General features: G+C 36.6%; 2 protein-coding genes across 2 annotated transcripts in view; both read right to left on the bottom strand.

The window, feature by feature from the left end:
• Positions 1–13,784, bottom strand: part of LOC104966328 (dynein heavy chain 6, axonemal-like) — a 23,861-nt gene extending 10,077 nt beyond the window's left edge. The window contains exons 1-14 of the mRNA XM_010795515.1: positions 13,709–13,784; positions 11,901–11,977; positions 11,567–11,746; positions 10,259–10,606; positions 9,203–9,337; positions 9,016–9,115; positions 7,710–7,767; positions 6,243–6,429; positions 5,535–5,621; positions 5,350–5,457; positions 5,164–5,244; positions 4,951–5,071; positions 4,036–4,189; positions 955–1,018 (exon numbers count right to left, since the gene is read on the bottom strand). Coding sequence (XP_010793817.1) covers positions 955–1,018; positions 4,036–4,189; positions 4,951–5,071; positions 5,164–5,244; positions 5,350–5,457; positions 5,535–5,621; positions 6,243–6,429; positions 7,710–7,767; positions 9,016–9,115; positions 9,203–9,337; positions 10,259–10,606; positions 11,567–11,746; positions 11,901–11,977; positions 13,709–13,784 — 1,776 coding nt within the window. The remainder of the gene's footprint in view (positions 1–954; positions 1,019–4,035; positions 4,190–4,950; positions 5,072–5,163; positions 5,245–5,349; positions 5,458–5,534; positions 5,622–6,242; positions 6,430–7,709; positions 7,768–9,015; positions 9,116–9,202; positions 9,338–10,258; positions 10,607–11,566; positions 11,747–11,900; positions 11,978–13,708) is intronic.
• Positions 13,785–14,420: 636 nt separating this feature from the next.
• Positions 14,421–17,626, bottom strand: part of LOC104966326 (sodium channel and clathrin linker 1-like) — a 42,832-nt gene continuing 39,626 nt past the window's right edge. The window contains exons 19-22 of the mRNA XM_010795514.1: positions 17,421–17,617; positions 16,025–16,103; positions 15,262–15,357; positions 14,421–14,720 (exon numbers count right to left, since the gene is read on the bottom strand). Of these exons, the coding sequence (XP_010793816.1) occupies positions 14,661–14,720; positions 15,262–15,357; positions 16,025–16,103; positions 17,421–17,617 (432 nt within the window). The 3' untranslated portion in view covers positions 14,421–14,660. The remainder of the gene's footprint in view (positions 14,721–15,261; positions 15,358–16,024; positions 16,104–17,420; positions 17,618–17,626) is intronic.

Here is a 17,626-nt window from a genome sequence, read left to right as displayed (position 1 = left end):
CCTCAGGCGGCGTGGGAACTGAAGTCATGTTAATCAGCATTGTACAGCTTGACACACGTCTCCTGCTCTTTTCTAGCACGTGATTCTGGTGAGAGGGACAAAGGGAAGTGTAGAGAAGTAGGTTTACTTAATGAATGGTTGCATTCATGTAACACAATAGAGCGAATTTACGGTTGTAAAAAGGAGCAAATACAAACTATTACATGAATTAAAACACATTAAAAACGAAATCTTAAATGTAAAATTCAATGAAATGTTAACTTGAAGTTACAAAAAATACAATAAACATGCACTTATGTATATAATATTAATATTTAATAAGAAGTAACCAATAATCTCATTAATCACGCATGTATTATTGTATTATAGTGAATGTAACATTAATTGTATTGCTGTATCAATACATACTTCATTATATATAAAATTATTTACAGGCAGTATAAGTCAAATATGAAACAGGTAACTACACGTTTAAGGTGGGGTGAAAAAATGAATAACAACAACAACAACAGACAATAATAAATAAGAAGGAAGAAAGAGGAAGAATTTAATTAATTAAAAGTCATTTTTAACAATGCAGAGAACATACAATATAATTGACAAGGTTTTCAGTGTTTTGGAAGAGGAATGGGCTCACTTAAAGCACAAGTATGTAACCCATAGTGTTTTGGGAGGGGTCAAAAGTCTGTGGTCAGTGGGGGCCCTGGGCCTTGCTGATGTGGCCAATTACTGATGAAGCTGTAAGGAACTGTTTTGTGCTGCGAGGGAAGCGGTTGACACCTAAATAAATGACTTAAACCTATTTTGGGTTTGTTAGAAAACACTTTTTGGTTTAAAAAGAAACTGCTTTTTATGTTCGTCTCACCCTTTCCTGTTATTTCGTCCAGGGTTATGAGGGACTCGGCTAACTCCTCTGTGGTGGAGGTGGTGCACTCCAGTTTATACTGGGCTTACAAGCTTTCGGCGATGACAGCGTCCAGCTTCTTCTTTAGCCAGCTGGGTAACTACCTCGTTGATGAACCTGCAGCAGAGAAAATGTGTTTTACTTTTGGAAAAGTCACTTTGAAATGCTGAAGAGAATGCGTGGAATAGAAGGCAAAACATAGTAATTGGTCCTCCTCTGGTCAAAGCAAATCAATAAGAACGATTGTTACTTTATTCCTTGAGTAGGCAAAAAGATATACAGGTAAAACTGGTAAAAACATAAAAACTGAATTCCTTCGGAAATGGAAGAATCTGGAATAAATGTATAGATAGAAAAAATAACTTATGAGAAAGAATGAGTTTAAAGTCTTTGATACAGATGTGAAAAAATAGGTGTGATAAAGATTACACAAAACCATTAACTATGGTGGTAAGTTGTGACAATGAATGTAGTTTGAGTTTTAATGATGTATTTCTTAGCTTTATCATAATATACTGTATATATACCTTTTTTTGTTTGTTTTTTTCTCTTTTTGATTTGTGTATTGTTAGTTTTTTAATTCATGCATTTTAATGTAATTGTATTTTCTCATTTCGTTATGAAATCTTAAAATGCATACAAATGAAAATGATTTTGAAATTGATGAAGCTGTTGTTGTATATTTGGTTGTATTATCAGTCCACTGAACTCTCAGGTCGCGTCTGCTTTCCATCCCCGGAAAACTAAACTGGTAGAAGCAGTATTCAATTATTATGCCCCATATATCTGGATTATAGCAAAACAAATAGTCTGCTGCAACTCTCACTTCTTGTATTTGTATAGCTGTCTTAGTCCGTTCTAGCTTGTTTATTTGTATTATCTCGGCTTTTAATGACAGTTTTAATGTCATTTAGTGGGAATGCTGACACAGCATTCCAACTATCTGTTATGCTACGCACAAAATTCTTTATTATTCCGCCGGGTTATTTTGCGCTGCTTCTTCTCCCACATTGAACATCGCAGAAACTCCGTTCAAACATCAAAACGTTCAGCTCGGTCGGGAATCAATGGCTACTTTTATCATTCATAACTTTCATAATTCCAGAGATACATCCAATAGATCCCATTTTTAACATGGAAGTCAATGGAGAACTCTTCAGACTACAGCAATCTTCATGCAACTTCAACTGCTAACTGCTCCTTCTTCAACTGCTAACTGCTCCTTCATACTTTCACTCAGAAACCTCATTCCAACTTTAAAATGTCACACATCTTTCTGACATTATTCTTGTAACACAACTTTTAAATCTGATTCATACCTTTAGAGATATTAAACATTGTTCAGACCTTGGTAAAGAGGCCTTCTTCAGATTGTAGTGCGTGATTTCACAGCTAGAGTGGAGGAAAGATTTAATTTTGCCTTCATATTTTCTTTTAAACCTACCATAATTCCCAAACCCTACATTCCTGAGACATCATTTGTCATTACAAACGTAGGAAAACATCTCGTAGCTTGAAGGATAAAAAAAATTAAGCAAAATAATTAAACAAAATGCTTCTTGAGGGCATGAAGTGAAAAAAAATGTCAACATGTCTCCATTAAACCCCATTGTAAATTCAGCATCACCTTTCCCCACCACAGCAGCCGCACTGCACCTTTAGTTAATCTGACAAAAAGGCCACATTATTAACCCGAAAGTACACAAAAAGCACACGTCAGATGCTCAAGTTCCTTGAGATGCTTCACGCTGAAAACGTTCACATGTAACAGGTTTATCTCTCATTCAGAACAGTGAAAATGCTTTCCTCTCACTGATCACCATGGAAACCTTTGATCTCTGGACACTTCGTTAGCTCAAATATAAACACCTGTGTCATGAAACACGATGATGTCATAACTCCAATTGACATAATTAGAGCAGCAGACTAATGATGTGGTCACTGGAGTTTAACAGACTGTCTCAGCCTATTATTTTCCGTCTGATGGAGACTTCATACTGACTTCAACATGTTTCACATATTTTAGACATTATTGGTGACGTATGCTTTTAGTTCTAAAGTTTTCAGTTCATAATATTCTGCTGCTTTTTCATGCATTTAGACTTATATTTTCTTGTTCTTATTTAGTGGGAATGCTGATACAGTTTTGAGATTTCTTCAAATGTTGTTGCCATGGCAACACAATGCTCGCCATGAAAAACGGTTTTCTCATAACTTCAGTGAAAAAATGCTCCAAACAGCCCAAAACTTCACAGGTTTGGAAACGATGCAGCCATCAACATATCTAAGCGTATTTTGGGGTGTCATCAAATACCGTTGCCAATGTCGACAGATCATTCGCAATCAAGTTAGTTCAAAAGTTGCAGTTCAAATATTCTGCAGCTTTTCCAAGCCTTTTTACTTTCCTTTCTTCTCTTGTCACACATTCAAGCCGCCAGTGTTCATGTATCATTTCAATCTAAATTATTCACTTTCTTCTTACACACTACATTTCAGCATAGCAGTTCAGCGTCAGCTTTTCAGCATAAAGCATTCCCACTAGCAATTTCTTCAGGAATTGCATTCTCTAGTTTTATAATATGTTTCTTTTTAACTATGTCTGATTGCTTTTAATATTTTTTTTTACAAGCACTTGGAATTGCCTTGTTCATGAAATATGCTATATATATATATATATATATATATATATACAGTATATATACACTTTTTTGAATTCTAAGCTTCTGGTGAAATAACAGAACACAGCTTAAAAGGTCTGTTGTCAGATTTGATAAGGTCATCATCATCCTAAAAATATATATATTCTTTTATATATCCACAAAAAAACACTTTTGAATTTGAAACAAAACGATTCATTATATGAAATTACTCGATTATACATTAGGAAAAAGATGTTGTGAATTTTGGGAATGATTACATCTGACTAAAGCTGAGCTATTGGTTTTTCTTTGTATCACACAAGTCAGTATACGTTGTAGGCATTCCCAACTGGAATCTTCTTCTTCAAAAGCAATATTTTTGGTCGAGCCTAATCTTTCTCTTGAACTATGCAGAAATACCTAGGTTCAAAAAGAAAAATGGAAATGCATTTGAGTGGTAATTGTGAATGTGATGGCACATGGCTCCTCCTCACCTCCAGGCAGCGGAGCGGGGAAGACACAAGCTTATCTTTGAGCTTTGTTTTGTCCACCAGCAGTAATCCAAGATGTGTTTTCTGTTGGATGGCTGCGGCCTCTTTATGCTGACTGTGGTGTAACTCCAGCGCTTTCCCAAAGAAGGACAAACCTGTGAGACGAAGCAGTCAACATCATCAGTCATAAATCCCTATATTATTGCACAGGCTTTAATCTCTGCTGAGGACTTGTGTATGTTTGTTTATTTTAAGACTAAAACACAATGTTATAGAATACATAGGTTATTGGGTTATTAGGAGTTGTTGACAACTTGTAGCACTATAAGGAGGTTTTCAGCAATTGGCCTATTGGTTTGTTTGTACTGGGCATGTGCATGCAGTGTCAGAATAGTGCCATTACGTGTATGTAACACTTGCGCTTCTATTGGCTATCACTTCAACACATTGTACGTGATAATCGGCTAATGGAAGGGACATCTCTCAGCAGTTGACCAATCACAACAGAGCCAGCCAGCTAACCAATCAGAGGGTTTCAGACAGAGGGTGAAAAGAGGTGTTGCAGCACAGGCAGAATGAGAACAATAAAGCACTTTTTGAACATAAATGAACATGAAAATGAGCCTCATAGGGCCTCTTAAAAGAGTTAACTCGATTTTTTAAGACATAGTTTTAAAAGGGAAAGATAGATGAGATGATAAGTGTAAATGGCCAACAGGCCTTATTTGCACCTGTGTCAGCCATAGCAAGCTGGCCAGCTACCAGGTGAGCTATGTGGCCGGCATTATGCATAATCTTGCTGCTGGTTTTATGCCATCCATTTTGCATGCTATTGCTATTCTAAACTGAACTGCTCTTTGTATCATTAATGGGTTACTAAAATGATAAATGTTAATATATTAATATAGTACATCACCATTATCCTGTTGCCGCATCGCATCCAGATCCAGAGCCTCATTCTCTTTGAAGAACAACTGAAAATGCTCGAATGTGCGTGAGTACACTTTTGCCGCATCAAAGGCAAACTGGAGCAACTCCTGAAGAAAAAGAAAGTCAGGTAAATACTTATACATATGGAAGAGTACACTTTTCAAACACCCTCCAGAGAAAGAAGGTTAAGCAAACTGACCTCGATGTTCTGAATGACGCTTTGAAGGTTGTCATCACTCTCAATGATGGATTCTACACACTGGTCATCCACATATTTATGCTGCAATTTCAATAAAAAACAGATACAAAAACTATATAAATCACCTATTGATATTTAGAACAACTACATTTGCCTGAATATACGCGTGGTGATTTTGTTTCCTACCTCGTCAGCTCTGGCCTCTGTCATTGAATCAAAATCGGGATCTGCCGTGAGCACATTGACCGACTTCACAGTTTTCTCAAACCACCCGATGACCTCTTTGATAGTCTCCTATAGGAATGAACAAAAGCTGTAATATAAATGGGTGTAGAATGGGTAATATATGTGTTACAATTTGGAAAACTAACCTGGAAGTTCTCCTCAGAGGGTTTGTAGGTCAACATGTTAGGCTCCAGGATCAGCTCAGTGATGAACATAGGTTGGACACGGCCAGGCTTGGTGAGGAACGGATAACATGAAACGGGATTACTTAACCAGGATACAAAAAAAGGTAACTGTATTCACTCACAGTTACATGAAAAAATACATAATCAGATTACTAATACATTTCTGAAAATGGTGGATTAACGTAACAAGAAATTAGAGAAAGAGCATATTTTGTTTGTTGTAAAAGCAGCGGATTTCATTTCTGACACGTTTTGTATCCTAAATATCTTGGTTTCTTCTTTTCTATGGTTATATTTTTCTGTTATCTAACATAATACACTTAAGTAAAAAACATCTGATTGATATATATTTTCTTATTTCTATGGAAACTACCGTAATCAGGGTACATTACTTTCATATTTACGTACTCAGATTAGTTAACTGATTACATTATTTTTACAGGTCTCTAGTAGAATACATTCTGAAAGAAATCCTCCCAACCCTGGACACGGCAAGTTCCTGACCAATAAAAACACACACTACAACCAAAAGAAACACATGTGTGACTCAATCTGGGTGGAGTGGAGCCCACAATCACCAAGCATCCATACATCTTAGCACCATCTTTAAGATGTGACTTTGACAATTATTTATAATACAATTATAATAAGAATAAAATTATGCCCTACCTTCTTATCCATCTCTTCCTTTGTGGTGTCCGTGGCAACCTCACAGTGCTGGCTCCAGCTCTGAATAACATCATGGCTGGGCGTTTGCTGTACCTGCTCCTTGAGCACAGATAGCAGTTTGGCCATTGCATTGGCCACTAAGATATACAAGGTGTCAACGACTAAAAAGTCAACAAGACGTATGAAGCTGGGTAGGTGAGGACAGAGAAGGACTGGGTTAATGTGATTGATGTGCCTGATTGATGATATATAGTATAAGGTATTTTCACAGCAAATATTTTTGACAAGTCATTAAGGAGAACAGGTTTTAGGAATACCAGTAACAGTGGCTTTGTTTTCTGGACTTATACAGTAATTCCAGATAGTTTCCCTATCGAGGGACGGGAAAGGCAGGGAAGAGAGGAATTCATATGCAGCAAAGTGCAAGTTTTCACTTTTTATGTTTATGATATCAATATTTGTATTCTGTTTTATTGATCTTTTATTGTACATTTTACTTTAACTTATTATGTTTGTATAAATACCTTTATTCTATTTCGTTTTATCTTTAATAGGTCATTTTACTTTAAATTATTATGTTTATATAAATATTTATCCATATAAATTTTGTTTTAACTTGTGATTTGTTTTAGTTTATATCTGAAATAATTATCCAAACTTAAAAAACAATAATATCCAGACTCAGTTCCCGAGCAGAGGACCCAGGTTTGAATCCATTTCATCCCATCTGTCTCCCCCTTTCAACACTGTCACTCTCCAATAAAGTGAGCATTGAAGACTCCTAAAGTTGGGAAACTCAATATGTAATTGTGCCAGTAAGCCATTTCAGGCTAAGCATAATTTAGCCATCTCTTACAGGGCTGTGCAATTAATCATATTTTAGGCCGATTAATTACGATTTTGGCCGGCCACAATTACGAAAACAACATAATCGAAAAAAACGATTATTTTGCTTTGCTTGGTTGTGACAGTGCACTTCAATATATTTGATCTAATTTATTTTAGTCTAATTTATTCGTATTTATCATATTTACATATGTTTAGTAGCTTGTTGAAGTGCGCTCCAAAATATTTGTTGATCTTCTTTATTGGTATTTATTATTTTGATATTATTTATTTAAATGTAAATATAAATGTATCATTTATTTTTGTATTGGTTTTTCAGTTGAATTATACGTTCAGGGTAATCAAAAGTTAAAAATATACTGTTCAAATTATTATTTGTATTTGTTTTGAAGTTCAATAAATGGATGTTTTCAAAGTCAATGAATAATCGTATTTAATAATCGTGATATCAATTATTGACCAAAATAATCGTGATTATGATTTTTGCCATAATCGCACAGCCCTAATCTCTTATTTCATCGTACATGCCTGTATTTTCTAATTGAGTATTTAAACTTAACAGAAGTCTGACACACCGGTAAAGATAGAAAGCGTAAAGAATGACATAAGAAAATGACCCACCAGATGACACGGGTGGAGTGAAAAGTCTTGTTGATCCCAGCAAGAAATTCATTGTCATCTGTGGCAAACAAGGAAGAATTGTTAACGTTGTGGTCAGTGTATGTCAGTGGCGAGCCGTCAGGAGCTGAGGGCCTAAGATATTCTAAAAAATAATATTTGAAAACACTAAAAAAAAAAGTTTCTTCAATATTTTTCATTAGTTTTACCAAAATAACTTGATTTAAATGTATTTAAATAACATTTAATAACATTTCCAAATAAATAAATCCTTCGAATCTGCCTGTTCAGTTTCTGTTTGAATGTGAAGGGTTAAATGAAAGCTCCTTGACCCATCTCTGCGAGTTATGTGAAGACAGCACTGGCGACTGGTCATTAGGGGCAGGTGGGGCAAAGCCCCATAGTGTCAGCAGAAAGTAATTCAAATAAGAATTCCAAAAAAATGCAAATAAATGCAAAAAAAAAATACATCTTAAAATATATTTTAAGATCATATTTAATCATCTGATTCGTCTGTGCATTGCTGTTTTAGTCTGTGTTCTTCTAATTAGTGTCTAGTGTGCCTGTTGAGCCGTTTTGTGCGACGTGGGTCAAGCCCCGATCCAGCCCCTCTCTCTCACTGTGTAAGTGAATGGTGACTGTAAAAACTACACTGCGCATGCTCAGAGTATTTTTCTCTTCAATGTGTGTATTTTTCTATTCAATGTGTGCGGCACTGTGCTGACATACCTACCAAATGTCATCTCATAATTAAGAGAGCTGATTGGCTCTAAGTATGTGTGCCGCGAAAAGTTTAGATGTGAAGAGGAGACGAGAGAGAGAGCAGCTTATAGCGATTAAAATCAGTAAAACGGAAAGAAAATGAATGAAGTTGACCATCTACTTCAGCTTTGGTAAGTTCATTTGATGTCATATCTTTTGTTGATCTTCTGTGTTTTGCCTATAGGCTATTGCTCTGCTGGATCGATTGATATTGTGACCTCGGTGATGAGCGTCTGTGTTTTCCTTTTGCCAAGTCATTTTCAATGTGGGCCGCCATGCCGACTAAATTCATTTGTAATTGTTACTTGGCTGTGGGTGCCCTGCCCTGATAGGTGTTTATATAAATGGTGTTGTTTTGTGTGGTAGAGGCATTGATGCGTTTTGCACCCCAGGACGTTGTTTTGATATTCCGCTGAACTATACGCTGTGACGTAATAAATCTTATTTTTTCTTCGAGGGAAGGGGGGGTCAGAGGGCCTAGGTATAAAAGTCACGGCTCGCCACTGGTGTATGTAGATTCAAATGTCTCCATAGGGTGTGCGCACACCTTCATCTTCCTCTTTGGGTATGCACTTCAAGTAGTTGCGACACGCACAAATCGTCACTTCCTTCACCAGGTCCTGAAACTTCTCCAAGTCATTCTTCACCTGACAATAATTAAAAAATTAGGGCAATGATCTACACACAATTAAAACCATTGTTGTATCGTACATAACAATAAATACAAATGTTACCTCTTGCAGTTGTTTGAACTGGAATTCCCGGAACCCCTGCAGTGTGTAAATGTGTTCTTTCTCTATGTGGCACAAGCCCGTATCACTGATCTGGTAACACATTTTCTTTATGTCTATCAGTGCAGGACCTAGACACTGGAAGAGATATGCAAATGTTGATAACAACTTAATATCCACACTACTCACATTAAGTTAAGGGGTCCTATTTACTTTTTGGGGTTTTCTCTTTCCTTAAGTGTGTAATAAGCATATCAATTTTCGGCTTAAATCCCAAAGATCCCTACAGAGGGAGTCATAAATAATGAGTTTAAATAACTTCCATACATGTAATAGGACACTATAAGTGAATGAGGAAATAATCTGTTGACATCTCTATGAAATTTCCCCAGTTAGATTTTTTCCAATAAGATAATTATTTTCATATTATGATACATTTCAGATTAATATTTTGAGCCTATACTGTGACATGTTTACCTGCTTTAATGTTTAAAAAGTGCTTTGTTTTTGTCCTACTGCCTGTGCTGCTTTTCACCCTCTGTCTGAAACCAGAGCCCAGTCTGCTTTGACTCGCTAGTTGGCCTGCTCTGTTGTTGGTAATGTCCCGCCCCTTAGCCTATCACTTACAATGTGTTGAAGCCCTATCCAATAAAAGTGCAAGTGTTTTATAGTGATGCCACTAGGTTAAGGAAGAAAACAAAGGAGCCCAATCGTGGTGTTTCAGGCAGGGGGGGGGCGTGTGAAGTGAACTTTAGGATTTTAGCTATTGCACAAAAACCTATATAACGCACGAGAGGCAAGGGAAAACCTAAAAAGCACATTAGGGCCCCTTTAAATATGCAAATTGGGTATTTTGTAATGCTAAATCCTGGTGAATTTAGAGAAAGATACAGACCATATTTGTACAATAAACACCTAATCTGTATGCTGGATGTTATCTCACCAACAGTCTTACTTAACTAAGTTATCAAAGTAAAATAGCAAGGAAATTAAATAATGGGTAGAGTCTCGTATTACACAGATTGAACTAAAATCCAATTCATACACCCTGTGACATACCTCATTGACAATACATAATCTTCTTTGGAGGGACTCCTTGACCGAGTGAATCTTTTTGGCCTGTACTTTGCTGTGCCAGACGTAGAAAGGTTTCCACAGATTAAAGCGGATGAAGAAGGGGATCCGGATGAGCTTGCAGTGGTAGTTATACTCTTCTTCCCAGCGTGCGGTGGTTATGAAGTCGACCTTGTTCTCGTAAATTGTTACCACACCTTCAGGACTTATCATCAGAAAGTCCTCCTTACTGTACTCATAGACTACATTGGTGTGAGTGTCCATAATACCAGTGCTCTTGATGGAAAAAGGCCTTTTGGGGGGAGTAGGGATTGACTCCGTTTTTGGTGCCATCTAAATATTGGTTGAGAAACACAATCAAAGGGTAATTACATTCTGCATAAAGCCCATTTAAGGAAATAAACAATGAATTGTAACAAAAGCTTTGTCAAGTTTTTGCCTGATGTGCCGGATTTTGAAACCACAGTACATGTTTAAAATGCCACAGTCTAACAGTAGCCATGATAAAAGCCTTGGTTAATAATGAAATCGTGGAGTGGTGCAGTGATGACGTTTTCTTGAAGGCCGACCATGGAAGTTAGCATCCCAAAGCTCTCTTGATAAAAAGCAACAGGGTTTTAACATTGGATTTTGGTATATGACCAAAAAGAGTACATCATGATGACATGGCTGCGTGTCATCACCAATAAGCTAAAGGCGGCTAATGTACAGCATGTTTGCATCTAGGAGTCTGATATAGTCACTTGTTATCATCTGCCGTTTTTATGAGACATATAAGCTTCGGAAATTCACGAATGGGGTGTTTTATTTAAGTATTTTTGTTGTAGAAAGTAACATAAACATATCTTAATCTTGTGTTAACTACAGACATTATTTCAGGCATCCAATCAGAAAGCGGTTGACTCCGAGACGAAGGAACCAGAAGTAGAGAAATGCTAACTCAATCCCGGCTTTAAGGACTCATTCCTGCACGATTCCATTTAGATTCATACATAAATAAATGCTGGAAAAATGCTCAAAGGTTGTCATCCCTTTGAGAAACTATCAATAAGCCTACAACAATAACTTATTGCGAAGCAGCAGTCAATCCTAAAATGTAATAAAGAGATCAATCCCAGATCAAATTTGACTCAAACGGCCTTGGAATTATTGTCTTTAGCGATGGTTATATCATGGTAAATGTTATGTTAAATGTCTGTTCCCTTTTTGATGTTGCAAATGAAGCCGCTGAAAAAATGCGACTTGATCTGGCAATAACGTTTGATAATATTCTCGAACATGTCTGTCACTGACCTTAGTCCTGGATTTCAGAGGAGGGAGATGGACAGGCATTTTTTCTCTAGGTCTTTGTGGCTGTTCTGGTTGCGGTTGATAAGGCGTCTGAGTGTTCCAGCCTGGAAAATACATCCGCTTCATGTCTTTTATGTGTTCGAGGCTGGGTTCTTTCCTTTTAACACGTCTTTTTAGTACAGCCTAGAATCAGGGGAAGAAACAGACAGATACATAAGATCTACATACTGTACCACTTTGTGACTGAGCCACTGGTCATATTTAAATAGCATGGGAAGTAGTATATTGGGTGTAGAGTAGAAAGTATTTCATATTGTGTCAGTTTGCCACATCTCACCAGGGGGTCTTGAACCACTGGAGGTCTTGGTTGGATGTTGGTGGAGCTCTGGATTTCAGGAAGCTTGTGCAGCCGCTCTGGGACAGGATGTAAAGTGGAGTGTAAGGTTAGTATTGAATTAAAGATGTGACAAATCAAGGTTTGTTGGCAGGGCTGGAAGAATTACTCACATTGTTATACTTTTATACTACACAATGGTAAAATACTCTGTCAAAAGTAAAGTCCTGCATTCAAAACTGTACTTAAGTAAAAGTACACAAGTATTGAACTCAAAATAGACTAAAAGTACTCGTTATGCGCGATAGCCTGTTTCAGAATCATTTATATATTAAATTACTGGATTCTGATTATTGATACCTTAAAAGTGTCTCACACAGCTGGTAAAGGTGGAGCTAATTTGAATCACTTTAGATTCTGCTTCTGGATATTCTGAACTATATTTACATGTCAATGTTTATTTTTGTGTTGATTTGTATTTTCTATTATCTGTGAAATGTACAATATTGGCTTCCAGAATTTAGTGGAGTAGAAGTTTAGAGTAGCATTAAGTAAAATACCAAGTTAAAGTATTAACAATTCTACTTAAGTACAGCACATGAGTGACATTCCACCACTGTTAGTTGGTTATACAGCGGTGGAAAAAGTATTTCGATGATTTACTTGGTTGAAAGTACTAATACCACACTTGGAAAAAAGCTACATTTTGAGTAAAAGTACTGCATCAAGAATGGTACAAGGTACAATGGTAAAAGAATAATTAGGAAAATGTACTCAAAGTATTAGGAGTTAAAGTACTCAAAAGAACAGAAAAAACAAACATGTAAATATTTGTAAAATATTTGAAAGCAAAAGCAGCCAATCTTAACATTTAAGTAACTGGGACAGTGAAATATTTTTAAACAGATAACCCTCCTCGCAAAATTGCTGCCAATTAGTTTTCTGGTAACCACAATTGGTTTTATTTACTTAAATATAATGTTGGATGGTTAAACTATACGTAATAATCATAATTAAAAAGTGTTTCCAAAGTGTTGTGTGTCAAAATCTGAATGTATAAAGTATAAACTACTTAATAAAATTGTAAAATAAATATGGCGGAGTAAAAAGTACAAATTTGCCTTCCAAAATGTAGAGTACTTGAGTACATGTACTTAGTTACCTTCCACCACTGGTTATACAGATAAACAGGTACGATATAAACCAGAGGTGGGAAAAGTACTCAGATCTTGTACCTAAGTAAGAGTATATATATATAGTGTAGGAATACTCTGTTACAAGTAAAAGTCCTGCAATCAAAATGTTACCCAAGTAAAAGTACAAAAGTATATACAAAAAATATATATATTTCATGTTTTGATTATAATTATTGATGATTAATGTGTTTATCAGAGCTGGTAAAGGTGGAGCTATACCCACTTTATTTACTGTCTGCAGGGTCACTTTGACTCTAGGTGTAACTGAAGTCTTATTTAAGTGTTGAATATATTTCACATTATTAATCGAAATCTGCAAAGTAACTAAAGGTATAAAATAAATGTAGTGGAGTAAAAGTACACAATGTATCTCTGAATTGTAGTGCAGTAGAAGTGCAATGTAGCGAAACACTGAATACTCAAGTAAAGTCCTAGTCTCTCAAAATTGTACTTGAGTAAATGTACTTAGTTAATTTACACCAATGGAATTATTCAAGTAGGTACAAGTACCTCAACATTGATTTAAGTACAGTACTTGAGTACATCTACTTGTTTAATGTACACCACTGTAATTAACACATTTTGTAATATCTAAAAGGGCCAATAGCAGCCTACCTCTGGACCCATTTTCCCGACCTGTACCGGGGGGGCTCGGCAGAAAGGATCGGGGAGAAGCAGAGCCCGAGGCCATGGTGTGTGACCCTCACCGGCTGTAGAACAGTGGAAGGACATCCGGAAAAAGGAGGCACATTGTAATTTCGTACATTTTCTTACGATTAACAGCCGTAATAATATATGCAACTTTTTGTTACTTACGACTAAAATAATTATTGCATTATAAGGAGATAACAGCGTCCATATTTTAAATTACTAGGACTTTGAATGTTGTTCAAAGTGTAGCTAAAGGTAAATAAGCAACTTAAAATGTTGTTCACACGTTAGCTAACGGCAAATTAGCTACTTACATGTTTCTTCAAACGGTGGAGTACGTTAAATTAGAATACATTTTGATATTCTTAATCTTCGAGTATATTCAGACATGCTTACCGTGTTAAATATTGGGCTTCGACAAAATGTCAAAAAGTCGTAACGCAACCTACCGTTATATACTTTATAAAATGTGCAACGCTTCGCTGTGTAAGGGTTGCTGACCAAAAGCTGAGGTTTACCGTTTCCTTAGCAACAGACCTCTCTCCCAAAATGAAACGCAGCAAAACAAAACCACGTTGTTTCCGCTTCTTGGCAGTTTGACAAATGTAAAAGAGCTCATCAAATACATCATTTACATCTTCTTAACCACAAAGAATAGGGTGTGTTTTTGAACAATGTTTATTTATTGTAACAAAGTTTATTTTTACATAGTCTACAACACATGACAAATCATACCCTTATAAATAACATTTACAAAATGTGGTATATTAGTGTACAAAACATGTTGCCATTTCACAAGGGCACCGACAACACAATTGCTGTCTTATGTATTAAGGTAATATCATATCTACAAATAGTGCAAATAAGCCCTAAAATCACACATGGTTATTTTCCTTGAGCAAAGGAACAGTTGCTGTTATAGAGTGTCTGGATCCACCATGGCTGTCTTTCTTCGCTGTGACGCCAACATACTCAGCTGTTAAAAGACATAATTATTATATAACAGTATTCAATAGATAACAAAGAGACTGAAAAAAAACAGATTTGTCTACGTTAGAGTCAAAAGGGAGAGGTAGAGTAAGTATTGCAATCTTTTACTTTTTTTTACTTTAGTAAAAGTATACTAAAGCGAAAACAAATAATTAGTTACAAGTAAAAGTCCTGTATTCTAAATTGTACTCAAGTAAAAGAACAAAAGTATCAACATAAGTACTTTAAGTACTCATTATGTATATGTAGTATGGCCCATTACAGCATTATATATAAATACAAATGTCGTTTTCGTAATAATTTGTTTATCTCTTGATGAGGGGTTTATTTGAATTATATAATTTACTGCTGGGTACCTTACATATGTAATAATATAATCATATGTCCAAATGTATTGTTTGATTTACATTTTGTACAATTTATCAAAATCTGCAAAGTATCTGAGGCTGAAAAATAAATGTAGTGGAATATAAAAGTATGACAATAAGTAATTAAGTAAATGTACTTAGTTGCAAGAGTTCCCATACCTGTTGTGTAGCAGTGCTGGCCTTTTGTTCAGATTGTGTCAGCCTTCTCTGGAGACGACTCGCCTTCTCTTGATACTCTGCTAGCTGCCTCTCATACTGTACACACACACACACACACACACACACACACACACACACACACACACACACACACACACACACACACACACACAGATTATTAACAACATGTCCAACACAAAATGTTTATTATTTGTTTTAACCTGTACACTCATTACATGTCACTCAGATTAGGTGTGTTCTATTGCTCTCCCTGAAGTTTATCCATTTTTAACCTGTAACTGTGGGGCTTCTTTGGGAGTTTTCCTTTGTCCGCTTCAAGGGGTGTTGCATGCTGTAAACACCGTAAATTCCCCTGAGACAAATGTGTAATTTGTAATTTTATAAATTCTATTTTATTGATTGATTGATTGATGACCATAAACATGACTCACAGTACTATGCCAATGCAATTTCCTATCATCCACACCACCTTGATTTCAAATGAAAATAAATGTTTGACTGTTCAATCATCTGCTGAACTCCATAGCACCGACAACTTACATTTAAACTTTTCCCAACCACCTTTCTTATGCTGCATGACACTTCCGATTATAAAAATAGTTTCTAGTAAAAAACTTGAAGACGTAGCCTACGGGGATGGACACACATCTTAAATGTCCTTAAATGTGTAAGAACTTCTCATCCTTCATGTCCCTTTACACCAAACTCTGGAAATCAGGCTGCAGGGTAGTGCATGTGTTACCTCAGCAACAGTATTATGGTCTTTTTCCAGCTGCATCTCCAGCTCATGTGAACGCTGCTTCTGCCGATTCAGCTCGCCTCTGAAATAGAGAGGAACAAAGAGTTGAAACTCTCTCACATCCATGGGGAAAAAAAGTATAAAGCTTTATTTTCAAGTGTTTCAAAAATGTTCAATACAGTAGTACAGTTAGTGCTGAGGGCGAAACAACTTTAAGTGGTAAGTCAATCTTGGTTTCAACTCTGATCAAAATCTTTATTGCTCCACTTTAGCTGTTGCTCGTTCTTTGATCCAGTGTTTGTGATCAAACTGATGAACAGTCCTTGGGCAGTATCAGAACAAAGTACTGTATTGCACCTAACAGAGTATTTTAGATATTCTTTATTATATCAAACTGTATCATATAAAGGCATCAGAATAATTTGGCAGCCTGTCAGTTACCCACCAGTTTCCAGTAGACTGCCTATCTTAGCATGCTTCAGTTTGTCTGGTTTCTTTGACGAGACACATTTTTCTGAGCACAATGGATCACATTATCTACACCCTTCTGAGTCACACTGACTGATAATGTTAGAGAAGGGTTTTTTCCCATCTATGTTCCCTTTCAATTTTTTACCAGGAAGCCGGTGTTCTAGGCCTGACATTAGTGACTTTCAATAGTAGCAGCAGGCTGCGTTGAAAAGCTACAGGGAAGGTAGTGGTATACAAAACTGGATAACAGTCTTATCATGTCAGGATGTTTTGTCAGAAAGGAAGCAAAATCTAAAATGAATTATTGATTTTGGTTTAGTAGTGTAGTGTCCGTTTACAGGAACTGCGCTATATATTGATGGCATTCAGCTTTCCCATGTATATTGACAATAAAGGTTGTTTTCTTTTGCAGTCTTTTGAACAGAATTGCTTGCCCTTAGATCACAGAAATATTCAAATGTCAAACGTTTTTGATACTTAAGCACAGCATGATGTTCCTTAAGGTCTTGTTGTCTTACTGTAGTATTTTAGAGGGATATTTGACAATGCATGTTATTGATTCTCTAACTGAAAAAAATGTTACAATTATGACCAAAATCTGTGTAACTAATTGTATCAAACCAAAACACAATGTTTCATTGCAGGTTCTTGACTAGAACAACCGTTCCTCTCTGGATATACCTTGACTTCAAAATACTAATGTTGGTTTATAAAGCACTGTATGGTTTCAGGCCAAAATACATTTCTGATCTTCAGCAACATTATGTACCATCCAGAACGCTCAGGTTGTCTGGGAAGGATCCGCTTTCTGTCCCTAGACGCAAAACCAGATATGGAGAAGCAGCGTTCAGTTTTAACGCTCCGTACATCTGGGGAAAACGACCAGAAAACTGTGAATTGCTTTACATCAATCGTAACAAGTCCTTACTTGAAGCCTGTCATTTTAGTCTCGAAGGCCTGAACGAGGTTCTTGGCCTCCTCCTTCCAGCGCTGGGTGCTTTTCTGCTGAGCCGCGAGGAGGCGCGTCAGGTCAGCGCAGGAGCTCCGGCTGCTATCTTCCAGCTCCTGCACGCGTGCGTCCAATCCCTGCTCCTTCAGGCTGTACTCCTGCTCCATCTGTGCCAGCTGGGGGGG

Source organism: Notothenia coriiceps, unplaced genomic scaffold, assembly GCF_000735185.1.
Source record: "Notothenia coriiceps isolate Sejong01 unplaced genomic scaffold, NC01 NC01_scaffold00037246, whole genome shotgun sequence".
Taxonomy (NCBI): Eukaryota; Metazoa; Chordata; class Actinopteri; order Perciformes; family Nototheniidae; genus Notothenia; species Notothenia coriiceps.
The sequence above is the reverse complement of the archived record's forward strand: the minus strand, read 5'-3'. Positions and strand labels throughout refer to the sequence as shown.